The sequence below is a fragment of the Carassius gibelio genome, chromosome B7 (genome assembly GCF_023724105.1).
Source record: "Carassius gibelio isolate Cgi1373 ecotype wild population from Czech Republic chromosome B7, carGib1.2-hapl.c, whole genome shotgun sequence".
Taxonomy (NCBI): domain Eukaryota; kingdom Metazoa; phylum Chordata; class Actinopteri; order Cypriniformes; family Cyprinidae; genus Carassius; species Carassius gibelio.
The window spans coordinates 38,375,609-38,402,001 of NC_068402.1; the positions used below are offsets into that span (position 1 = coordinate 38,375,609).

Below are 26,393 nucleotides of genomic sequence, written 5' to 3' on the forward strand. Positions count from 1 at the left end.
ATGGTTCCTCTTCAGTGAATGCTGGACTCTAGACAGATGGCCGCTAAAGCAGCAGAGCTTCACAACGGAACAAAGTGGACCAATTAAATCCTCGACCAACAGGGCTCCAGGCAGAGAAGAGGTTAATAATATTTCACCGGCGCAACTGTACACTCACAGGGCTCAGGCAGAGAAGAGGTTATGTATCTCACCAGCGTAGCTGTACACTCACAGGGCTCAGACAGAGAGGAGGTTATGTATTCCACCAGTACAGCTGTACACTCACAAGGCTCCGGCAGAGAAGAGGTTATGCATCCCACCAGCGTAGCTGTACACTCACAGGGCTCAGGCAGAGAAGAGGTTAATAGTATTTCACCAGCACAGCTGTAAACTCACAAGGCTCCGGCAGAGAATAGGTTATGTATCTCACCAGCGTAGCTGTACACTCACGGAGCTCAGGCAGAGGAGAAATTAATAATATCCCACCAGCGTAGCTGTACACTCACAGGGCTCTGACAGAGAGGAGGTTACGTATCACTTGTTCTAGATGTTTTAAATGGGAAGCAAAGTCTGGGGAATAGACAATGACATTGTCCAAATAGACTAATGCAGTATCCACCAGTTGCCCACCCAGGCACCGCTGCATCAGCCGCTGGAAGGTGGCTTGGGCGTTACAAAGGCCAAATGCCATCCTATCCCATTCGAATAGCCCAAATGGGTTAGGAAAAGCAGTCTTTTCCCGATCCTCCTCTGCTACCCGAACCTGCCAATACCCACTGGCCAGATCCAGAGTTGAGTACCATGCTGCCTGGGTCAGTCCAGTGAGAGAATCTTCTATCCATGGCAGCGGGAAAGCATCTTTCTTGGTTACCTTGTTTAACTTTCTGTAGTCGACACAGAACCTCCAGGCCCCAGTCTTCTTCCGTACCAAGACTATCGGCGCGGCCCACGGGCTGCTACTCTCACGGATGATTCCTTTCTCCAACATCCCCTGCAACAGGGTACGGACCTCCGAGTAGAGCGTTGGTGGGACAGGACGATACCGCTCTCAGCTTGGTGTCACATCACCCGTGGGGATCTGGTGCCTCACGATATTGGTACAACCATAGTCCTCATCATGGGTGGCAAACACATGTTGCCACTGTACCAAGAAATCCCGGAGCTGGCATTGTTGGCCCTCCTCCAATCTTTCCCCACGCAGAGGTTCCCCCGCCATGTGGGCCGGCATCTCCTCTCCAAATGGGCCTGCCCTTTGCTCCACCCGTACGATGTCCACCTCGACTCCTGTGGGGCTTACTTGACTGAAATGAACTTCTTCGCCTTCTCTCACTTGCTGGGGGCTCACCGAGGTAACTCGGGCCAACTGCTGGTGGCAATACAAGTTGACCAGATAGGGGTTCCCGTTCCGTACTCTTACAGCAACTCGTCCCTGATGGGCTACAGCGAGTCCTCGGGCCACCTCAACAGTCTGACAATCCCCATGGGGCTCCACAAGGACCCAGCTCTCGGGCCCATGAGAGCGGGCCGGCAACCGGGCCCAAACAACAGTTTCACTCCATGCTGGTATGGACAGATCGTAGCGACAGGCCACACGACCGGTATCCTCACGGTCCCTCTGAGTGCTAGCAGCCTGGATCCTTCGGCAGTTTGTAATAATACATTCCCATTCCTCCCTCTCCCCCGTCGGGGATGCCCGAGCGGGTTTAAACTGGAACAATTCCTCCCAGCAATCCAAAATGACATTCATGCCTAATAAAGCACGATGTGCCCCCAGACAATGGTCCCGGACGACAACAACTCCCTTCTGCTGCACACTGACGCCTCGGATCTTGAAATCGATGACAAGGTACCCGATGTAAGTGATGTCCAGTCCATTTGCGCCCCTCAGGGTAAGCCAAAGTGGTTCCGTCCCCTGTAGATGGTGAGCCTCGAAGAGCTCCTTTGACAGACTCTCAGAGAACAACGTAACTTGAGAGCCAGTATCAACCAGGCATCGGACTTGGGTACCATTAACCTGGACCTCCACAACTGGGCAATGCCCAACCAAGCTGTCTCGCGGGGCAGGCAGAGGGGGAGGGTCAATGAAAGGGGTCCAGACTACTTGACCCACAGTGGCCGGCAACTCAAAAAAAACCCTTGCGAGACGTGTCGGGAGCTACATTGGCGACTAATATGCCCCGACTCTCCACAACTGTTGCAGATGGGTTGACCTTGGCCGTCCCACTGGAACCTGGGACCAGTTAAGCGAGCAGGGCGACGTCCTGGGTCCCGATTGCCATCCGAGTAGGACCGCTCCCGAGGCAAGGGCCTCGCACCAGATTGCCCTCGCCGAAGCTCTTCAAGAAGGGTCTTAGACATTTCAGACATTTGTTCCCGAACATCTCTCATCAATTCGGCATGTAGTGTCTGCCTCCAATCGGTCACTTCAGGCGGAATGGGGACACCAGTCCCACTGGCGGCCATACAAACCGAGGGATCAGCTGTCTCGGCATGATATATCTCCAAAGCCAAAGCCTCTCGGCGCAAGTCCTCAAATGACAATGCTGGATCTTGGCGAAGCTGTGAACGTAGATTCTGGCGAACGGTCCCTTCTCGGAGTCCCATAAGAAATTGGTCTCTCAACAAAGTCTCCTCCATTCCCAGACCGTGGTCTTGTCTCCCCTTCAATCGAGTAAACTGCTCTCAGAGTTGTAAGGAAAAGGCCCGAAGGGTCTGCCTGGGCCCCTGTCTACAATTGAAGAACTGAGCTCGAAGGGTAGCTACAGGCGTGGCATCTCCATACTGTGCGGCCAGGAAATCAAAGACAGCCCTTGCAGTAGCCCGTACCTCTCCAGAGGCGGCTTGGACCTCCCTCTTGGCCTCACCTTCGAGTGAGCGCAGAATAAACTGCAACTTCTGCGATTCGCTCAGGCCCTGTAATTCCGCCAGATACTCTATCTGGGTCTTCCACTCCGATAGGCTCAGTTCAGATCCCGATCCTCCAAACTTTTGGGCCCAAGGGGAACCCATAAAAACAGGCATGACTCGGGGCCGACCCCCTGGCACATCTTCATCCGCCATTGGGAAATCTCTGGCTGCTCAGACTTGAGGGACAAACCCTGCCGACTATGCCAAAAGTTGTCACAGGCCGGAGTGGCCGACCCACCCCCATCCCTAATGGCGTGTCACCTCAAGGAGCAAACCAGTCAAAAAAGGCAGGACAACGAAGTTAAAATAATAAAAGTCTTTGTTTTATTAGGTTAAGAACAAGAATATTGCAGAGGGCAATCATCGTAGCTTCTCTAGGCTCCAAGTGAGAGGGACAAGTAGCATGTAATGGTTCCTCTTCAGTGAATGCTGGACTCTAGAAATATGGCCGCTAAAGCAGCAGAGCTTCACAGCGGAACAAAGTGGACCAATAAATCCTCGACCAACAGGGCTCCAGGCAGAGAAGAGGTTAATAGTATTTCACCAGCGCAACTGTACAGTCACAGGGCTCAGGCAGAGAGGAGGTCATGTATCTTACCAGCGTAGCTGTACACTCACAGGGCTCAGACAGAGAGGAGGTTATGTATCCCACCAGTACAGCTGTTCACTCACAAGGATCCGGCAGATAAGAGGTTATGTATCCCAAAAGCGTAGCTGTACACTCACAGGGCTCAGGCAGAGAAGAGGTTAATAGTATTTCACCAGAACAGCTGTACACTCACAAGGCTCCGGCAGAGAAGAGGTTATGTATCTCACCAGCGCAGCTGTACACTCACAGGGCTCAGGCAGAGAAGAGGTTTTGTATCTCACCAGCGTAGCTGTACACTCACAGGGCTCAGGCAGAGAAGAGGTTATGTATCTCACCAGCGTAGCTGTACACTCACGGAGCTCAGGCAGATGAGAAGTTAATAATATCCCACCAGCATAGCTGTACAGTCACAGGGCTCTGACAGAGAGGAGGGTACGTATCTCACCAGCGTAGCTGTAAACTCACGGAGATCAGGCAGAGGAGAAGTTAATAGTATTTCACCAGCACAGCTGTACACTCACAAGGCTCCGGCAGAGAAGCTTAATAGTATCTCACCAGCGTAGCTGTACACTCACAGGGCTCAGACAGAGGAGAAGTTAATAGTATTTCACCAGCGCAGCTGTACACTCACAAGGCTCAGACAGAGGAGAAGTTAATAGTATTTCACCAGCGCAGCTGTACACTCACAAGGCTCCGGCAGAGAAGAGGTTATGTATCTCACCAGCGCAGCTGTACACTCACAGGGCTCAGGCAGAGAAGAGGTTAATAGTGTCTCACCAGCGAAGCTGTACACTCACAGGCTCAGGTTTGAGTTAATTTCAAGTTTTCAGACACATGACTCCACAGCGGAATGGCAGATCTTCATCTTCTCTTTAGAAATACAAAGGTGTTACTTAACTGTCCAGTGTTGCCACGGTAATCATCAGAAGCCAATAAGGAGAAGAGTCGTAGCTCAGTCAAACTCACAGCGTGTTTTCCACAATCCGCATTATTCATTTAAAGAATATATAGCTCTTCCCCCACTTGAACTGTTAGATGTCTTCACAGCCTCTGCTCCACTGCCTGTATTCTTCTGAGTACACGACGGCCCCCTCTCCTCCTTCTCTCATTCAGAATGGCTTTTATAACCCTCTCTCCTAATACGTGTCCCAATCACAGATCATATTCCCACGCATCGCCACCTGATGTGAGTTTCCTCATCAAGCGTCGCCCGCTGCCATGATCTTCTCATAGGGAACCGGAACCATTCTGGTGTTCTGCTGTCATTGTTCCCAAGGGGAACATATCCCAAAAAGAAAAAGTTCCGCCAGGGCGCTTGTCACTCTGTGACACAATACCCCTTTGAATTTCCCTGATTGGTTGCTCAGAGTTCCAAGCTCATGGGCCCACTGCAATGTGTCACGTAGTAAGGTAGAGGCACTGCAAGCATTCTGTGTTATTAGATTTACACAATGTGCACCACAATGCACATACAAAGCCAATGGCTGTTCTCTCTTCAACACTGCCTGTGCTCCTAAGAATTTCCCTGCCATATTGCCTGCTCCATCGTAAGTCTGACATCGCAAGCCAGAGATTGGAATATTCAATCTCAGTAGCACATCAATAGCTATCTTAGCCATCTGCTGACCAGTTGTCCCTAGCACCTCATACAATCCCACAAAGACTTCCTGCGGCACAAGGTCTTGATCCACATATCTGAGACATATGGAAACCTGCTCTTTCCCCTGTATATCCTGTGTACCATCCATTATGATTGAAAACTGTAGCACAGACAAGGACCTGATTGTTGAGGCAATTTCCCTCACAATTGTGTTGGCAAATAAAGCTAAGTACTCATTTTGGCACTGTGGACTGATATAATCATGGCAACGTTTGAGCCAAGAGGATAAAATAGGGTCCTTGGTTGCAAGGAATTTCACAAGATGGTAAAAATTACCCTCATTAACCTCATGTCCTCGAAAGGCAACTCCCTGCCTTGCTAGATATCTCAATGAGCCCATAATTTGCTTGAGACAGTACCTCGCCTCCTCCTGTAATCTAGCCATTAAACTGGATATTTGTATTTGCACTGGAGTTTGCTCCAGTGTATTGACAGTAATGGCATGATGGTGGGCTTTGCCTTTCTTGTGGCGATTAATGCATTCTACGGCATGTTTCCAATTGTTAAACCCATTAGAGCAAAAGGCAGGGTCATTTCTTTTCTCTAGAGTGGTCTTTTTGATGGTGTATGCTTTGACACACTCAAAATAAAGAACTTGCTGTAATGTAGGACTATAATTCAGCCATGGATATTGACTAAACCACTTTGCCTGAAACCTTAACTTCTTGTTTCGAAGTTACTGTACTTTTATGAATTTTGGATCAGGCTGGTATGGCTTACTTCCCATGTCAAGGACACTGCTACACTGACTTCTCAGCAAACATTGGTCCGACGGCGACGTTGTGTGGCCGGCCAAAAATAGTCGCGGTAGGACGGCATAAATCAGTAGAAATATGTAACACAGAACATTTCCTAAAAATGCATTCAGATATGTTTGTACATGTTTATAGTTCAATGGGGTTTCATGTATAATTGTTTCTTTGACTTTTAGATACGTGTAGTTCAATATTTAGCTGCGTTGTGAATAGGTTGTGAGAGGACACGTGCGTTACACGTCCATCATGACCCTCTGTGAAATCCTTGTGGAATATGCAAAAGCTGTGCTTACACCTCGATTGATACTGCAATATTTAAAGTGCACCAAGTAGTTTTTAAGAGGTTTTAAAGAGGTTGTGAATAGACGTCCACTGACGTCTTTTACACGTCTCGTCATGGTTTGTGAAAAAATGTCCAAGCAAGACTAGCAGGAAAAAAAAAATATATATATATATATATACAAAGTAAATATATTCACTTTATCTTTTAAAAAAAAATTATAATCACAAAGAGCCCAGTGTGGTTAAGTGATTGCAAAGCAATAATGCAATTTAGTCATTATTTCAACCAGTTTTACGTATTTGTTGTTATTATTTTTATTGAATCTATGCATATACATGTAAAACAGATATATACCCGGTCACAATTTCGGTCTGAGTTGGATGTAAATGCCAAAACGGTGCTGCCAAGATGTAGACACAAAACATACTGATATATTTCGTGATATTACAAAATCCTGCGATAGGATAGATTATCTCGCGAGATCTTGATTTCTTCCGGAAGTTCCTTTCCGGAAGTTCCGGTACATCAAGCAGGCAACCACCACGAGGAGGAGAGGACTCGAAAAGGACTCTTGGAGGGAGATTTGTCGATATAAATTACGTAAAATCTACTGTGGGGTAAGTACATTTTGTATTATTTGATTAACATGCTTGAGTTTTACTTGTTTGACACGAAGGAACCGAGAGAAATGATGCCCACGTTGTCAACTGAAATTCACTGAGTGTGACTAAAATTAGCTAACGTTAGAAGGCTTAAAGTTACTTATATTGATGTAATTTTTATTGGTACGCTTTAATTAATTATTCAGGGGACATCACAGCTCTCCTGTCTTATCAGAAATGTCCTGTTCACTTTCTCACAGTTACACTGTGAGTGTTTCTCAAGGGCATCACATTAAAGCATAACACCTTTTGTACAATACAAATAAAATCTAATGCTTGATTACCTTTTTTTCCTATTGTTTCATTCATGATTCATTCATCGTGGTCCAAGGTTGTTGTTTTTTTAGCTGTAGACCATAAAGATATTTTGAAAATAAGTGCATGTCATTTATCTCACATGTTTTATTTTATTTATTTTAAAAAGAAATGTATTCTCTTGCCTCAGATGCTGTGAAGAGGTGGAGACTCTGAATGGGATGTAGCAATGGCAGAACACCTGAAGCTCGCTCCAGGAAGAGATGGGGGTGGAGGTTACAAGAAATGGGCCAAACAACTGTAGTTTGTTTAAGGGATAGTTCATACAAAAATGAAAATAGTCATAATTTTCTCACCCTCATGTTACGATCATAATAATTTTTCCTACAGTGGCAGTTAATGGATTGTGAGATCTGCTTGGTTACAAACATTCTTCCAAATATCTTTGTGTTTATAAGACAACTGTGTAAGTCAATGACAAGATTAATAAAGAATTGATAAAAAGAAACCATCTTTTAACATTCTAGTAGAAAACATTCTCAGAAATGTAATATTTTAATTAATGTCGGTTCTATACAGTTTAAAATAGTTTACACCACTTTGATTTCATAAATAGCAATGATTTCAAACATATTTTATGATGAGGGTCTTATGTTTTATGATTTTCTTGTCACATGACAACAATGGCTCCTGCAAGGTGTTTATGCCACATGTTCAAATATTAATAATATTCGTAATATTATATGATTAAAGTATTTTAAAATAAATGCAATTAATATTGATTTATATTATATATTAAAAACATTAATAAACAAACACTGAAAATATACATTTTTAACAATAATAATAGACTTTAAGATTGAGTATTTCAGCACTTTTTATACACAGTGGGTGTGAGATTATTTTATATGCAAGCTTATATATACATACACTTAAACTATGCAGCAACGCATTTAACTGCTAGTGCAAGCACAAAAGTAGTCCCGGCCCGTAGCCTGTTAGATATCCCGCTGCCAATCAAATTACGGCGTTTCTTGTACTGTCGTCATCCTGGCCGTTAGAATCGATCCAAATAGCAGTGCAAAGATCCAAATAGCAGTTCAAAGGAGCTTGCTAAATATTGGTGGGGACAAATTTGCCATTTCAAAATATTGATAGGGACTAGTAGGTACCTAGCGTCCTCCCTAAACCTACGCCCATGATAGGGAGCCAGTGCAGTATTGACAGAACTGGGATAATATGGTCGTACTTCCTGGTTCTAGGAAGTACTCTACTTTATTATTCATAAGAAGACATTAATACCAACATTGCTTTATTAACAGTAGACATGCATGCACAGCCATATTAATGATTATTCCCATTGCATTTTGTCATGTATCGAGCAGTGATCACATTTTCAAGCTTAATTTGCACACCTGGTAAGCAGTTGTTGTAAACCTCATGGCAGTGTCTGCAGGGCTGCAGTGTGTACTATTTGGAGAGCATGGCTCAGACTTGTTCTCCATTTTGTCAAACCTGTATATTGAGATGAGGAGCATAGAAACAGCATTATTACAAAGATAAACATTCAGACATGGCAACTGAGAAATTGAATGGTATGGCAGCATTTTAAACATATAATCAAATATGTTAAAAAAAATAAAATAAAAAAATACACACTGTCAAGGCGGCAGAAGTGTGACTTCTTTCAAAATGAGTCTATCTCCACCAGACGTCTGAATTTGGAACAAACCACAAAGACAGATTTTATAATGCAGAATCACTGTCCTCCAGGACCACATGAAGAAGAATTCCCCAAAAGGACAGCATCTGGCAACTATTGAGTATTATATATATATATATATATGTATGTCAGTGCTATGGTTTTGTCTCAAGATTTATTTAGTTATTTTTTCTAAGGCATGCTTATAAAAGCTACTTCAATGTTCTAATTTAACTAGTGCCTAATCCTGGCTTAATCCAAGCCCCGTCTGTGGCCCCAACCTAAACGTTTTAAAGAAATGAAGAACAGTTCCATTATATTTCATAAGAAACCAAGTGTTTTGCATTCACATGCTTAGAACAACTGGAACACAGAACAGATTATTTTTTTTTTTCATGGAACATAATTATACAGTATGTAAACCTGAACATAGATACAGATCTTAAAAGAAGAATCTATAAGTTAATGGATATCAGGCAATCTCCTATATTCACAAAAATATTACCGTCCAGTTTCCTGGATGACAGCCAGATTAACCAATCATGATCAAAGTAATAAAGTAAAACAACCAAAAAAAAATGTATTTAGTTTTATTGTCGCTAAGGATGATAATATTTAAAATATACCTTTAGATTTTAGAATAGGTATCATGATTAAAATATTGTAAAATGCTCTTAAAATAATAATATTCTTAAATAATTTAATATAAATAATTTAAAATGTATTAACCTTTTTCAACAATTTAGCATTAAACCGGTTCAACGTTGTTTGAAAGTTAAACAGCTGACTTTATTTCAATCATATTTCAATGTTGAAGGTCGGTCATGTGCCGGATGGGTTATTCTTACTTTTTCTAATTCTATTGCTTTAATTAGACATTTTAGAAATTTGACATAAAAGTTGACATCATTTCTGAAAAAATGTCATTACTGTAAATCAAGATAAGGAGTCAGATATCACAGCTGAGCAAACCTTTTTGTCTTAAAACACATCGTATAGTTCAGCGGATCAGAGTTTAAAATATTATACATTCTAAAATTAAACTATTTCACTGATTCTTGAGAAGTGGGACAAAACAGGGTGAAAAATTTAAAAAATGTAATCTTGTAGACAAATGAAACTATGCTTTGATTCAGCCTCCAAACTTTTCTCTTTTGGTTTTTAACATTTCCAAACACATTCTCATGTTAGAAGACATTTTACATTTTCACATGTGGCCAATAATTATTCCTCAACAAATATAAACTGTCATAAAGAAATATGATCAAAATAAATATCTGACAGTGGTGACAAATTTGTCGTTTCTTTCACAAAACTAATAGAGTTGATGAAGCAGCTGTTGTTTTCTCTGTTGATGCTGACAGAACCTGCTTCAGGAGAATACAATGATCTAAATATTTCTAATATTATTATCAGAAACTGGAAGATGGTGTTGACGTATCATGGTTGTGACACAGGAAATATTAACATTAGGATTTAAAATATTGTAAAACTCTAAAGTGACACTGATGTACTCTGCAGAGGAGGAATGTGACGAGGTCCTTCAGAGAGACAGCTGCCCCTCAGATTCCCTGATGATTTTACATTTTAATCAAGATCTGACGCTGCTGACAGAAAGAGAGGACACAACTTTAAAACCTTATGAAACACACACGTGTCCTTGAAGAACAACCACGCTTTAATATGAGAGATTATTAAGAGTTGCTTTTGATAAAACAAGTTATTTTTCATCATAAAAAAAAAATAAAATAAAAACTCTTATTGTGTTCTCACTACATCTAAAACAGTGTGTCCACAGAGAAGGGATCAATCATTATATTATATCAGTTTATACAATGATTGAACCCTTCTCTGTTTTAGATGTAGTTATATAGATTTGAGATAATAATGGTAAAAATAAATTGAAAGCATAACTGTGAAATAATTGAAAATAAACATAATAAAGCATAACTGTGAAACAATAACAAAATAATAGAAAATACATTCTATCATTAATCCCTAAAAACATTTAAATTGATAATGTTTTCATTTTTAAACCCACAGTTACAGCTGGATATGTTTTGTCTCAAGAATCAGTGATTTCATAATCAAGTCATTAACCCACATTATTATTATTATTATTATTATTATTATTATTATTATTATTATTATCTGTAGGTATCAGTGGAGCAGAAGTGACTCGTGTGTTCAGTTCTGGTGAAGATGTCCGTCTGTCCTGTAATAATGCTCTTTCTGGCTGCACATCAACTACATGGATGTACAGCAGACCGTCAGAGACAGCAGTTGAACTGATTGCTGGAGGAATAAAGAAGAATAACACAGAGAGACACGAGAGACTGAGTCTGGGCTCTGACTGCTCTCTGAACATCAAGAAAGTCACAAAAGAAGATCGTGGACTTTACTCCTGCAGACAATTTGTGAATGAACAACAACATGGAGCTGATGCACATGTTTATCTGCATGTTCTTCATGGTCAGTGTTTCTGTGAATATTATGATTATATGTTGAATTAAACAGTAATATTGTCATGTGATCTCTGTCTGATTTTCTGTTTCAGTGTCTTCATCATCCTCACAGTCTGAGATCAGATCAGGCCGCTCTCTGACTCTCTTCTGTCAGTTATATAATGATGATCGAGTCCCTTGTGATACTTCAATCCGTTCTGAGGGTCTTGATCTGATCTGGGTGAATCAGTCTGGTGAGAATCTGCAGACAGACTCCAGATTTCAGATCTCATTCTCCTCAGGACAGTGTAACATCTCTCTGACTACAACACTCCTGAATGAAGATCACAACAGAGAGTGGAGATGTCAGCTTAAACTCAGAGATCAACTGAAGACCTCAGCCACATATACTGTCAAGTATCCAAGTAAATGATTTATATGAACAATTAATCATCAGTCATTTAAATATGATGGTAGTCTATGACGTATCTGAACATTCATCTTTTCCAGCTCCAAGCGAAACAAAGCCACCGTCTCCAGTCACCAGCTCTAAATCAGCTTCAGCTCCTACACAAGCAGGTCCAGAATCAGCTGTTAAGATCAATGTTTACTGTGACCTGAAGACCTCACTCAGATACACTGACATGTGTTCAGATAACAACACTACATTTCTTTAACCCCGCAAACTGACACAAGCTCACTTCAGTATATTATGATTAAATCCTGATCTGATCATCACAAACTATATACGACTCCTAGATAGATATTTTACCACGGTTTGATGTTAATAATCATGTAGAAACACTAATAGATTAAATTATGACAAGAGTGCACCTAAAACATATACATAATAACAGAGTTCTGTCCTTTTGTCACAAAAATTATTTTTAGTTTACTTTTTTACCTATCACGTTCACATTTTCCTTTGGAAGCTTAACACTCAAAATTCATCCTGATAAAACAATTTTCAAATTGGACAATGCATTAACATATAAATGGTACTTTAAAATCTGTTAGCAGGCTCCTCCCCTTAGTGATGGTGTCATATTACAAAAATACTGAACATAATTCAGTAGACAATGATGCCTTCAGAGATACACTGTGTCTTGTCTACACTTTAGTTACTTTAAATAGATAGCAAAACATGCCTTTGATAAAGCTTTTTTTAATTGAATGCATGACAAATAAACAGCATCTAACCTTACATTTCTACATTTATGTCTGACTGTGTTTCTCCTCCTTGTCCTTAACTGTCTGTGTGAGCTAGAGCTGCCTGAGTCTTACTTTCAGTTTTTAGTAATGTATTTAAAATAATAATAATAATAATAATAATAATAATAATAATAATAATAATAATGTTCTGATCATTCCTCTTCTGCAGCTTCAGTTGATTCAACACTGATTCCAGTCGGCAGCTCAAACTCTGAGAAGAAATCAAGTCAAACTACAGCAGCTTCTACAGAACAAGGTACATGATCACTGACACACATCAGCAGTCGATGAACAATGAAGTCAAACAGAGCTAAGATGTATTTGATCAAATATGACGCATCAGAACTGAAATCCTCCTCCTTATACAGAGACACAGACTCCTCAAACCCCCGAGACAACAGCTACACAGAGAGGTATTTCTGTCTTACTCATCTCAGTGGTTTAATGTGTGTAATGTTTTTGCATTTATTATTATTCATATTGTTATTATATATTATATTTTTATGAAGACTTTAAGAAAAGCTTATCTTGTTTAATGTGTAGACCTTGAGTACTTATTTTCTCATTCACAAAGAAAGCAAGTCAATAAGAAAGCTTGTATATATATGTAAATATATACTTTCATCATAATTAATGAAATAATCCTTTATGGTTTTTGCATCTCTAAAATAGATAAATGGCTCACTATCTCAAACACAGAGATGACTTCAGCTCACACATTTGCAGTGTCTGCATGTCTTATTGGCAGCTGAAACTGTAGTCTGTATGACTGCTGGATCATTAATCAGAGGTAATGAATGACTGTGCTGAAACTATCAGTGAATTTATAAATGCTTTGATCATCTGTGTGAGAAGAGCTGGTCACCAAAAGGAAATCGAGATGTCTACAGTTCTACAATGAAATACACATTCCTCTCTCTCTCTCTCTCTCTCTCTCTCTCTCTCTCTCTCTCTCTCTCTCTCTCTCTGTACACAGCAATAATTATTTTAATGATTATGGATATTATTGATATTTGCATACATCTTTGAATGTAATTTACAGTAATTCATATTATACAGACTTTACATGTGATATTAAATAAAGTAATCATCAAAGTGTGACAGGTAACTTAAATTAAAATTAAATTAAACTTATGCATTTAGCAGACGCTTTTATGCAATGCTCTACCACTTGAGCTACAGGAACACCTTAAAGGTGTTAAGGTGTTAAAGGTGTCCTCACCCTCATGTCGTTCTAAACCTGTATGAGCTGCTTTCTTATGATGAACATTAAAGAAGATATTTTGAAGATTGCTGGTAATCAAACAGCTGGAGGTTGCCATTAACTTCCATAGTACCAAAGAAAATACATTATGGAAATCAATGAAAATAAGCACAAAGTTAATGATATTCTGTAGATAGTCTAAAATAATCATGCATATTGTATTAACATCATAATATTGGTGAAATAATGAAAATAGAAAACCTCAAAGGGTTAACTAGATGGTAAATGAAATGTATAAGATTATGAATCACAAATGAAGACCTTGATAGCTTTGTTTGTATCATGAGAATACTTTACCTCAAAGTTGTGAATATAATTTGAGATATTATTTAACACTCTTTTTCTTCTTATGTGACAGTTTTCCAGAAGCCAGTCTGAATGTGATTGACAATGTAATCAGAAGATGACCTCTGGTGGCAATCAGACAAAGACCAAAGTTAAGCTTGTTTTAAAAGTTTAAAATAGTTTAGTGTGTTTGTTTTTCACCTTCATGTACTCACTCAAAAGTAGTTTTAAACCTGAATGAGTTTTCTTCTTCTGTTAAACATTAATGCTATTTTTGAAGAAGGTGGAAAACCAAACAGTTGCTGGTTCACAGTGACTTCCAGAGTATGTTCCCCTACTATCAAAGGCAATGTAGACCAGCAACTGTTCGGTTATCCTCTTCTTCGAAATATCTTCGTTTGTCTGCAGCACAAGAAAGAAATGAATATACTGTAAGTTTGGGACAACATGTGAGTGAATAAACAATGACAGAAATTAATTTTAGGGTGAACTATCTCTTTAATTACAGTGGCAGCATGTTCAGTACTGTACCTTTAAGACCTGCACTCATCTAATATACAGACATGCATCTGTTTCTTTCATTTCAGACATAACCAACTGAGGCTGTACATAAACCTTGTGTGTTCTGACAGTATTAACACAAAACATAACTTAGTTCAGTAATGAGGTGTTGTTTGATGTGTTTTTCATTTGAGTGTGCTCAGAAAATAAATAAATAAATAAATGTACGTCATATAGCACACAAAGAAAACATTTAAATGACCAGTAAAGCAAATGCAATATATATATATATATATATATATTTTACTTTTTACTTTTGTGTATAAGTGCAGTGTCCCATGAGAGGGTCACTGGGGATGTTAGGCCGCTGCTGGCTGAAGGGTGTCCTAAGCAGAACTGTATTGTTGTGCCCCCTCCCCAAATTATGGAAGTACTAAAAAAAAAAAAAAAAAAAGACCTACTATAGGGGTCATGATATAACTTTAATAAAATTTGTAGATGGCTAACTTGTAATTAAATTGTATTATTTACAAATTACAATTAGTCAGTTGTATATAGTTATGATTTTACTAATACAGTTGTCTGATTGATTTTATAGTCTCTCAAGCATTCAGAAATGAAAAAAAAAAAAAAAACCTCCAATAAAAATAAGAATTAGATTTGTAAGAGTTGTGATGTCCATGTTTTTGTTGAAGGAATTATAAAGGCTAGCATTTCTATCCTAAAATGGTGGCCAAAATGTAAAGATTAAGTGGATATTTGAATTAAATATTTGGTCAGTATTAAAAAAAAGATTTGATCGTCCTGTTAACTGTCACTGGCCCATCGGTGGGACACTTGCGATTACATGTTTAAACAGTAATATCTTAGTCAGAACCTAAAGTAATCTTGACAAAATATATATCATTGGAAAGCTTAAAGACTGTAGTTTTGATATTTGGTGACTGATTTTTTTTTATATTTTACAGAGCAACTCTAATTTATTAATATGCAAGAAGAGTACTCAGAGTCAGAGAGTGCGTTCTGAGCTTTACTTTGAAATAGTGATGCATAGATGAAATCATGGAAATTTTGTGAAAAACTTTATTCATTTTCATAGAGAGTTTTCAAAAAATAACATCCATTGTATTTTTGGAGGGGAAAAAAAGTCTAAAAGTGTTTTGAATATATAGAAAAACAATAGATTATCCATTTTTGATGCATTGTGAACTATAACACAAGTCCAGGGTTCTCGTAGCATGAATTTTATTTGTTTTTTGAGGTTAAATTGAAATCAAATACTGCCATACTGACCCTTAATACTTCTGATTGCGATGTGTACTTTATAAGTATTGAGAAAAGAATGGACAAACATGTTTCAGGTCGCTCAAACCATTTATGGAAATGAAGGTGCCCTTAAATGGTCACTAATGGGGTTTGATGGTCATCTGGTGGACAAGCTTGGTACTACTCCCAAACAAAATCTCATTGAAAGCTCATTTTTTGAGAAATCAACCTCAAATTTGGAACATAACTTGTTCAGAATTTTGGTTTTGATTTTCTAGCGGTTTTATAGTAAAATGTTTTGTAAAATAGATATTTTATATAAAATATATATATGTAAATTATTATATTTTCTATTTTCATTAACTTAAACTTCCATAAAGTTTTTGTTATATAATCTTTAGACCTTTTTTCACTTATACAATGATCTGTCAAATGTCTGCTTTAAAAGAGACCACCCTTAAGTCTGTGGACCAAATAATTCAAAATTAATAACAGTTTAAGTTAGAAATGTCATTTTTGCGTCTATGCTCAAAAAGTAGAACCGTCAGTTAACAAGTGTTACAACTGCAGTTATCAGGCCTTTCAGTGTCCTTTACAGGCATTTGTAATAATGATGTAATAAATTGTCAATTGTATTACATTATGCATTTTAACAGTGTTATTTAATGAATACATACATTCTTATTATTTAACCAATCATTATTGCCTCGTTGTTTTTATATAATGCATTTTCTGGCGTTTGAAAGGTTGTTCACTTAGGTCTGTTTTTATTGCCACAAAACTATTATCTAAATACTTTGTGAATTATTATTTGAAGCGATTTGAAGCATCAAAGCCATGGTTAATTTGTAGTTACCATTACTACAAGAGCTATGTTTTCTTCCTTTTTTATTTCTTTTTAAATAAAATTGTTTAATTATCCGCAAACATGAGGCGAGAGCGAGCATACTTGAGCACAGGGGCGGATTTGGGAATGGTGTCCCTTGTGCTTAGTCTGTCTACTATATTCACCACACTGTAAAACCCGACAAGTTCACATAACTCAAAAAAATTGTTGAAACAGATTACATCGAAAATTTTAAGTCAAATTAACTTAATCTTTTTAAGTTCAATGAAATATATATTTTTAAGTGTCCATTACCATATACTGTTATTGTTTGTAACTAGGTATTTTGAGTTTACAGTACATAATTATATTGGGTACAGATAACTTGAACATTTTCATTAGTTTTAAAATGAAATATTTGCATTCTTAAAATCAAATTGTTCATTTTTTTGTTAACTTATTTTTTTTAATTATTTTTTTTTACATTAATTGGGGACTCTTACACAGTCCTAGAATTATAATCCTCCTATAATTTAAAACTATAAATTTTGAATAAGGCAAAATAACCACAGAGACACTTTGGTGCAAGTAACTTGTTTATTAACCAAATATGACGTTCTTGAAATATCTCATATTCTTGCAATGTAAACAAATACAAAATGCTCAAGACACATGAATGTGCCATGTGTAAACTTTCCAAATTGCCTCGACATTACTCAACATCCGGATCACTATACGTTTTCTAAAACAATTATTTAAAACATTTAACTGTAACAAATTGAAATTATAAAATAAAGATGAATGAAGTGTAACACGTATTACAAATATTATAAGTATAATAAAGCTTATCTTTAGTGTTTTGTTACGTACACAAAATAAAGCTGAAGTTTGTGCACTGCAATGTAAACAGATACAGAATCTCTCAGTCACACCAATGTGCAAGTATCCTATGCGAACATTCAGTCCTTCAACAAGCATTTAACATTAAAACTACTATAATATAAAACAATTCTGTAAGAGGTTTAATATACAAAACAGCATGGCAGTGTGCAATTGCCTGCTGCAAGGAAGCCATCATTTAACTTGCAGTTAACCCTATGTGCAAATTCCTATTGCCACCACACCATTCCACAATTTCAAAATTACCTGAGTGTATTATATTTGTAAATATGTCCTATGGTGTGACATTGCAAAGATATAAAAAATAACAATTAAACAAATAGCATGAGAAAGTTACAAATACCATTAAAGAGATTAAACTATTTTAAATAATGTTTTTCCCCACATTGTTTGTTGTCACACCATAGGACACATTTAGAATATTTGTCAATACAAATATATGTATTAGATACACAAACATATTACACAAGTACAAAAATGTACAAAACAGGACTTCATTCAACTTTATGACATTAAAACTTCAGCAACAATATCTATAAAACCCATCTGTTAGATGTTTTACAGCAAGAAAAACAAATGTGCTTACACTACTGCTAACAGGTCATTTTTCAGACTCAAAACTCTAGGCCTCAACTTTCCATCCTCAAGACCCATCAAGACCTTTTGGACGAAGTCAAATGTGTTGAGCAATTGTTTTGGATAGTTAAGGTGCAGGGTGTATGTAAGTGCAAATAGAATGACGAATGCATCAGCCAGTGTGGAGGACTCAATAACAATGTTACCCTCAATCAGAACTGCAATCCTCTCTGGGCAGAAAAAATGGGCATCTGATGATGTCTGATTGCTTAGGAGGAGCCCAAGTGGTACATCACTGGTGTTCAGTTCTTCAGTCTGCTCCACCTAAAGAAAACAAGAGAAACAATTACCCATTACTAAAATTTTTCTTAAAGCTGACACCAAACCTGCAGTCAAATACCAGGACAGTCCAAAAAAGGCAAACACAATCACAACCTAAATCACAATCAGATCATAGGTGGGTTCAAATGTGACGGCAATTATTTTAATAAACTATAGACACTGCTGAATATGAACACTTACGTCCCACATCTTGAAAAAGCTAACATCACTCTCATGCATATATGGAGGGAGAGCCCGGAGTACCACAGCACGTCTAACATGGACATCAACTTGATCCTTTCATAAAAAAAAAAAAAAAAAAATCATTCAGTACAGATGCTAATCAGTATAGCCTCACGACACTATTCATGAACCAACCATTAGAGTTCAACTAAAGATAATTAAGCACCTTTACCAGGCATTGAGAATTGAACCAACTGACCTGGAGGTCATAAATCCTGAAGAGCTCATCCAGGAGTTCAGAAGCTTTTCCTGTCCGAGAAGCTTTTTTCCGAAACAGGCTCTGAAGCCGGGGGGTATGTTGGTCCAGTTGAGCAAAGAAACGATTCTTTAGGTTGACATTCGTCACTCTGTGAAACTCAGCACAGATCTGTGAAAAAATTTGAACATTCAACACAACCACAACAAATAATTAAATGTAAAGATCTTGAATAGTTATAATAAAGAAAATATTTGTACCTGCGACTCTAATTTAAGGGCAGGCCATCGTTTCAGGATTTCATCAACTGGTATCTCATTACAGACGATCTCTTTGCGCCGCAAAGCAAAAGTGCTGTCCATTAACTTTGTGATCAGGACAAGATTTTTGTCAGCCATCTGAACTTCATCTATAATTCTTTGCCTTTGTTGTTCGAGGCTTGAAGCATCTTCACCTCTTGGGAAATTTGGAAGGAAATTAATCTCTGCCCTTTTTGGTCTTTTGATGTTCGTGTGAGGGGCATCTTTTTGGGGGTAGTTTTTACTCCTCTTTCCAGAATTTACAGCAACTTCCTGAGATCCAGCACGACTTAATTTTGTGCGGTAGTTGCCCATCTTAAATGTTAGGCTGTTCTTCCATCCATACCAACCTGCACAAGAGCCTGGCTCTTTTAGACAGGGATGCTTGTTGACAAGGGCTTCTGCTACCATAGAAATTTCCTTAACATTAGGGTATGCTTTATAGCCATGCATTTGTTCTGCTAGGGTCTCAAGAATGTTGTGCTTTTGTCCTCTATTTAACTTCAAAGTCTTTCCTGTTGTCTCGTATGCAGCATTTCCCTCAGCAAGTACAAGTTCTACTTCAAAAGAAAAAGTGGGCACTTGAAAAATGCAAGGCCACATTTCAGTCCTCTCTGGAATCCTTGCATGTGGCAATATTACGGTGTCATCAGATGCTACAGAACTAGCATCATTCTCAGATCGCACCACTATAAGGACAGCCTTCTGTGGAAGTTCCTCAATGTCTAAAAGGGAACATAGTTGCCCATTGAAGTCAGGATCTTGGTATGATAGGGTAAAGTCAATGGTGAGATCAAATTTCTCTTTTATCTTTGTTTTTAGCTCTTCCACAGATGCTGGACGTGAAGATAAAGTCATCTTCCTCACAATGTCAGTGGATGTATGGACATGCAGGAAAAAGTTCTGCGCTTCCATTCCTGTAAAAAAAAAAAAAAAAGAAAAGAAAAGAAAAAAAAAGCTTGTCCTTGTTTTTCCCAACCTCATTTAACATGACTGTAAGTCAACATTTCTAAATGCATTTTAGACATCCAGGTGTTTGATCAAAATGAACCTTTTCTGTGTTAACACCAAATGTCCATCAATGTTGTATGCTGGGAGACTTACTGTGTCATTTAGTTCTGATAGCTCATGCACAGAGAAGTTGTCCAATGATGTCAGCTTAAATGATCTTAAATGTTCGATGTACCAGCACTCGTAGGACCTGCACAGAAATGACACCGAGTTATTTACAAGAAGTATACGTTCAATCTTGCAAAAATTAGGAAGTCCCCCTGACTGTCCTGCAGAAACAAACATTCCATTCGCATAATCTGTGCCATCTATGGAGACCACTGATGTGCTATATATATTTTGGCTGTCTGTCTTGGTCTTTATGAAGTCTGCCGCCACTTGAGGTAGAGTAGTAACCTGCACAGAAGTAACACTTCTGGTTTGTATTTGGGGTTTGAAAAAAGATGGGGCATTCATATGAAAAGCCATCATGGACTGATGTCTATCAGCAAGAGTCTTCAAGACATTTTTAAAATTTTGTGTGTCATGCATCACCCTTTTAAAAAAACGATGTTTCCCTTCGAACCTCATGGTCCACAGATGAACCAGAGGCCCAAAACGCTTGATCAGTTCCGGGTAATGTTCAATGTAATGGTGTTTTGGTCTGAGATTAAATTCTGGAAACACAGCTTTAAGAGCCTGTCTGTGATCACTTATTTTGGTCTGCAGGTACTGAAGGGATTCCTCTGTGAAAGAAGGAGATAACACAAGCTGGACAATTTCTTTAAGGTTCATTATTATGTCCCATGTTTCATTGCCTTCTGGGACCTTACTTCCTATCATCAAGGGTAATAATCTCAGCAAAGCAGAATTTTCATGTCCATTTCCTCCAATACTTAGTTTGGCAACAAAACTCTTTGGGATTGGCTGTGGCTTATCAATCTTGTCAAAATGCTGATACGGAAATGTGCGAATCTTTGTGTTCAGATATTCAAGCGTGAAATACTTCTGCCGAATCAATTCACGGATGCACAAAGCCAACTCAACAGGTACAACACCCTCAAACAAATCATGCAGTATATCTGGCGGGAAACCTGTAACGGTATGAAAATGCTGCAAAGCCTTGCTAAGAGGACACTCACCCACAACACCTAAATGAGCTACATTTTCTTCCTGCACAACTTTTTGGACATGTAGATCATGGGTTTCCTTCTTTCTCATGCTGAACTCTCCTTCAGAAACTTCGCTGATCTGTATTTGGTCTGTAGTACAGCAACAGAATCTGCAAACGTATTGTCCTCGAAAAGACTGCACAAAGCCTGCAAGACCATGAGCAGCCAAGTTATCAGCTGCAACGCACAACACAGTGCCCTGAACACACTGACCAAGGGTTTCAATGAAAATGCCATCCTGTTCAAGAGTTTGCAAGTCTTTCAACAAAGGTGACAGGATACTTTCATAACCACACCTCTGCACGTCAGATACTTTGCATAGCAGCGCTAGCTGTATGACATGTAGGCTGGACCTATACTTACTGGGTAGGTTTGCAAGCAACCAATATACTGCACAAAGCTTGTGGATTTTTCTGGATGTGCCTAAAGGATTTGCTATTTCAAGGTCATCCATATACAAAATGAGTGACAATTTCAGCTCTCCTGCTTCTGCCAAAAACTGGTTCTCTTTAAAATAGGTTCCATCTTCATGAGACATGTACATTCCTGGTGATGACGGGTTGCCTTGAATTTTTTCATTAAGATCAGTATTTTTAAACATAGCTTGAAGCATTTGTAGTACTGGAACATATACCACTGTGCATTCTCTCAAACCTACAGTATATTGTACTGGCATTACCAGAGGGTAGTTGCTTCTCACAAATGTTTTCCTTCGCTTAGAAGTAGACAGCTCTGCACCTTCCGCAGTTGCGCTGACAAAAACATTACTTTTCATGATAGCTTCAACTAAATCATTAAGAAGGACATCACTGATTGACTGTTCGTGTTCTTGAAGAACCGTCAGAATAGAGTCTCTCACAAGAGGTTTGGACAGTAAGAATATCTGCCCCAAATTCTCAACTATGTCTTGTATTGCCGTCTCTGAAACATGAAGAATACTGTGCATTTTTAAGAACAAAGACGACAAGTTGCTTTTTAGTTGAGCTTGCAATTCACAAGTATCATAAGTCGACTCAAGAGGAATATAGTCAGGACTTTCATGCTCAGGAGGACTCTGAGGAAAGTCAGCAGCTTCAACTTGACCCAGCATTGTGGGGCTGTCAGTTTCTGTTAAGATAATATCATTCTTAAAATTTGACAAATGAGCATCAGCATCTGGATGATGCCTACTTTTGTGGGCATTGAAAGAGGTATACACATTACTGCAATAGTGACAGTCTTTATATGGACAATCCACCATCTCATGTTGTTTTAAATGTGCCCTTAAATGACTGAGGATAGTTTTCCCATTAAATGGCTGCTTGAAACCACATTTAGGACAGATGAATGAAACCCTTTCCATTGGATTGACATCATGCTCCATCTGAGTATGTATTTGTGATAAGTGTATTTTTAATGCATTTACAGTCTGAAATGTGCTAACACAGTCATCATGGACACATGGTAATGGACTGACTGAGGAAACACTGCTATGATGTAAACGATAATGTTCCAGTACATATGTCCTTTTATCAAAGGCAGCAGCACAAAGTTTGCACGTCCAAGCCATTGGATTTTTGCTTAAATGGTTCTATGTACACTGTCCGCATTCACATTTTAGTCACTATATTGCAATGTTTCCATTGTTGTTAATAGTTTTTCAACATACCGTACTGAAAACGCTGTATGCTGGCCAGCTGCTTCAGTTTTAACCTAAAAAAATGAAGATTCAAAAGTTAGTTAGGTTGCAATGTTCACAAAAAACACTTATCAGTATACAGTCTGCTTTCTAAAGTGTTAAAAGCTAAATACCAGCATAGAAATGTGTAATAGATAATCTTAATAACACGCACTTCTGCATGGACATTGGTAAACTAACACAGTGTAATGCATTTATCACTGTGGTACAATACAAGTTAAAGTAACAAACTCTGTAAAAAAAAATTAAACATGCATATAACTTGTTAAAGTAAAAAAACGTAATTAAGGTAGCTTGTTTTAATCTGTGCTTTAACATTGACACTCTGGTAAACACACCAAGCCAACGAATTCGTTCCAAAATATCTATATTTACCAAAAAAATATAGGGACAACTGTGACCACCCAATTTTTCTAAGTAGGAAAACCCCTGCTCTAGCACATCACGTTTGTTGGTCGTCACCACAATTATTAATGATTTTTTATTTATTTTACCGCGAAACGCGAACCCCAACTGTGACTATGTTTAACAAGGATTATGTCATGTTAATTTCATGCCCGAATTCAATGATTACCGGTTTGCTAGTTTGCGATGGACATCATATATAATTGTAAAGGCATAAAATAAATCTACTTTCAAGACACCAAGTGTGCAGATAATTGTAAAACGACAGTCAAATATAGTGTTAATAGATTACTTACCAGATTAATGCTCCCAAAACCAAAATCGATATAACAGCAGACAGCGTGGTCAAAACGGAATAAAACTTTGTCCGATGATCTTCGTAAAATTGCTGCATGCTACAGCGCGTGTATTCACAGAATAATGCCACTGTGAAACCTGTTTCGCTATATTTTCTCAACTTTTCTCGACCAAAAAAAAAAACGCACCCGAGCAAGCAGACCAAAATGGCGAACTCTCTCCCAGGCCCAGATGAGCATGTGCGTTGAATGCACATGGATGTGACGTCAGGCGGGATAGTGCTATGACAAAAATCAATTAAAGCGTTTGAGCACTGTAAACTTAAAAATAAAAAAATGTACACATGACACAGAAAATTTGAGACTAATGAACTTTTTTAAATTTTTAAGTTATTACAACACATTTTATTTATCAAACCTTTACTGTTCGGTCTTACAGTGCAGGTCGTATAATCTACACTGTGAACAATGAAGATCTGGTTACATCGAATGATTCGTTCGCGAACCGGATATAACTAAACTGTTGTGTTTTGAACTCTCTCACAACAGACACGGAAGAGAAGACAATGCTGAATTAAGTCATAGTTTTTGCTATTTTTGGACCAAAATGTATTTTTGATGTTTCAAAATATTCCAACGGTCCCTCTGATGTCACATGGACTACTTTGATGATGTTTTTCTTACCTTTCTGGACATGGACAGTAGACCGTACACACAGCTTCAATGGAGGGAATTTAGATTTTTGTTTGATCTAACCCTTTTAATCATTATTTCGAGAAAAAAAGTACTTGTTATTTAAATTTAGAATGTTTCTCATTGTGAGAAATAAGTCATTATTTTAAGAAAATTCTCATTTTCTCATTATTATTAGAAGGTTATGTAAGACATTTCTCCCCTGAATATTATACTATATTATATTAACTCATAATTATGAGAAAGTTTCTTATTATTATGACTTTCAGAATTATATTTTTCTCAAAGTGTTGGGAACATGCTTCCACACAGATAGCCAGGAGGGTGAGAGTGAGTGTAGGTTTTGTCGAAAGATGACGTGGAGGGGTATGTGTTGTGTCAGGAAACATGTTGAGGTTAAGAGTGAGGAGGAACTGATCTGTGGGCTGCAGTGATGAACATGATAATATACATATGTATAATTGATTCATTTTTCAGTCCATAATTTTATGGGTATGAAATATTCATCTTAGATCTGTCCAAAATATGCTTATTTGGATAAATCCTAGTATTTTGTGGCCAAACTGTCTCTTTATGAAAGAGCCCAGGACTCCAGGAGTTTCTGACACACTTCTGCCCCAAGGTGGCAACCTCGAGCAGCTTCTATGGTGGACTGTCTACAGAACACAAGCTAGATTTTCAGATCATTTTATGGTCATAAATTGTAGATATCCACTGAAAAAAGAAAATGTTCACTCAGAAATTCTTGTCAGTTTCACAAGCCATTTTAATGACAGAGATGACAAGCTCTGAATTACACATGAGATATTAAACGTGAAAGTAGGAAAACAAATATCTTATATCATATGTGTGTTTGTATATATATTACAGAATATAATATATGTTTTACAGTATATAAGTAGATCATTATTTTTCATGATAAATAAGTGCTTATATCAGTCATGAACTATGGGTGTTTGAAGATACAGTAAGAGTCGTTGATGCTTTGTTGATTTTGAACAAATTATTTGTTTATTTGTTTTATTATTATTTGTTGGGCTCCACATTTTTGGTAGTACTTAGATGCTGTATTTTTTTCTTTATATGATTTTTTTATTGGCTGGCTAAACATACTATCTTGTGAATCTGTTGGTGTTAAAAATCATTTATATTAATGCATTATTTGTATTAAATAATAATAATAATAATAATAATAATAATAATAATAATAATAATAATAAACATAAACTACTCTATGTTCCACCTTCAAAATCAGCGAGCAATCATGAGGACAGACTCTGTCATCATTATAAACAGAGAGAGAGAGATGAGCTAACACAAGCAGACTGTAAATCATGACTCACTCTGAATTGTGTCCATCAACCATTGACTTTCAATGAGACAGCAGAAGTGTGTGTGTTTGTGTGTGTGTGTTAATGAGGGCGAGAGTGTTCTGGATTCTGAGTGGAAAATTGTAATAGATTCAGCAAAAATGCACTGTATAGATCTGCACAGTACAGAAAAACCAAACAAAACATGATTAGTCGATTAAACATTCCCAAACAATAGCACAAGCAACACTTTCACACTCCTGTCATCAGTAAACACAGCATTACTTTAGAAGTGTAAAAACTGAGTCTCAATCTGAGACAAATATGACAGATTTAGGGCATCAACACATGATCAATGTCAGCTCACTGTCCTTCCTCTCCGGCTGAATAAATGTAGCTACGCACACATGAATACATTCTCATTAATATTATGGGGATTTTTTATCAATATCTATTCCAATGGTTCCCAAACTTTTTCAACTCGTGGCCCACACAACCAAACACATACATTAACTGACCCTGCTACTGTTGGGTTAATAACTTATACCCAGAAGCTAGATTGTTAACTGTCTTTATTGAATGAAATGGCAATGGACAGAAAATAACTCGGGCTGGCACCGTTCAGCAAAATGGGAAAACCAGATCCAGCCAGAGCTCGGCAGCGGGTAGATCATCACCGGAGCAAGGAGTCAGGAGGAAACACGTTGACAGACATTTGCAAGTT

At 38.1% G+C, this 26,393-nt stretch overlaps 4 protein-coding genes and 1 long non-coding RNA gene across 6 annotated transcripts in view; 2 read left to right on the forward strand and 3 right to left on the reverse strand.

Annotated features, from left to right (window-relative positions):
- Positions 1-26,393, forward strand: part of LOC127961543 (mucin-5AC-like) — a 609,977-nt gene that overhangs the window by 225,707 nt on the left and 357,877 nt on the right. The window contains exons 9-10 of the mRNA XM_052560721.1: positions 12,618-12,704; positions 12,817-12,861. Of these exons, the coding sequence (XP_052416681.1) occupies positions 12,618-12,704; positions 12,817-12,861 (132 nt within the window). The remainder of the gene's footprint in view (positions 1-12,617; positions 12,705-12,816; positions 12,862-26,393) is intronic.
- Positions 1-26,393, reverse strand: part of LOC127961550 (uncharacterized) — a 301,565-nt gene that overhangs the window by 172,777 nt on the left and 102,395 nt on the right. The window lies entirely within an intron of this gene.
- The window catches only part of LOC127961551 (uncharacterized), a 256,120-nt gene that overhangs the window by 120,470 nt on the left and 109,257 nt on the right, over positions 1-26,393 (forward strand). The window contains exon 2 of the mRNA XM_052560735.1: positions 10,950-11,049. Within this exon, the coding sequence (XP_052416695.1) occupies positions 10,950-11,049 (100 nt within the window). The remainder of the gene's footprint in view (positions 1-10,949; positions 11,050-26,393) is intronic.
- LOC127961572 (uncharacterized) overlaps positions 1-26,393 on the reverse strand; it is a 464,915-nt gene that overhangs the window by 91,494 nt on the left and 347,028 nt on the right. Inside the window, exon 2 of the long non-coding RNA XR_008154468.1 lies at positions 11,633-11,853. This is a non-coding gene — a long non-coding RNA (uncharacterized LOC127961572). The remainder of the gene's footprint in view (positions 1-11,632; positions 11,854-26,393) is intronic.
- On the reverse strand, positions 17,169-24,105 carry LOC127961547 (uncharacterized). Of its 2 annotated transcripts, XM_052560731.1 has the most exons (7): positions 23,667-24,105; positions 22,936-22,979; positions 20,230-20,326; positions 19,087-20,042; positions 18,830-18,997; positions 18,589-18,684; positions 17,169-18,390 (listed from the first exon to the last, which is right to left on the reverse strand). In XM_052560731.1, the coding sequence occupies exons 4-7, from the start codon at positions 20,038-20,040 to the stop codon at positions 18,073-18,075; spliced, it is 1,536 nt and encodes a 511-aa protein (XP_052416691.1). In that variant the 5' UTR covers positions 20,041-20,042; positions 20,230-20,326; positions 22,936-22,979; positions 23,667-24,105; the 3' UTR covers positions 17,169-18,072. The 2 variants fall into 2 exon arrangements, with proteins under 2 accessions (XP_052416691.1, XP_052416692.1); XM_052560732.1 differs by lacking the exon at positions 18,589-18,684 and having other exon boundaries at positions 22,936-24,105.

Coding starts and splice junctions, on each gene's coding strand:
- LOC127961547 (XM_052560731.1), bottom strand. CDS start 20,040: ATGGAAGCGCAGAACTTTTTCCTGCATGTCCATACATCCACTGACATT. Junction 18,998..19,086: donor CCCTTAAATTAGAGTCGCAG/GTACAAATATTT, acceptor ATTTTTTCACAG/ATCTGTGCTGAGTTTCACAG. Junction 18,685..18,829: donor TCAGGATTTATGACCTCCAG/GTCAGTTGGTTC, acceptor TTTTTATGAAAG/GATCAAGTTGATGTCCATGT.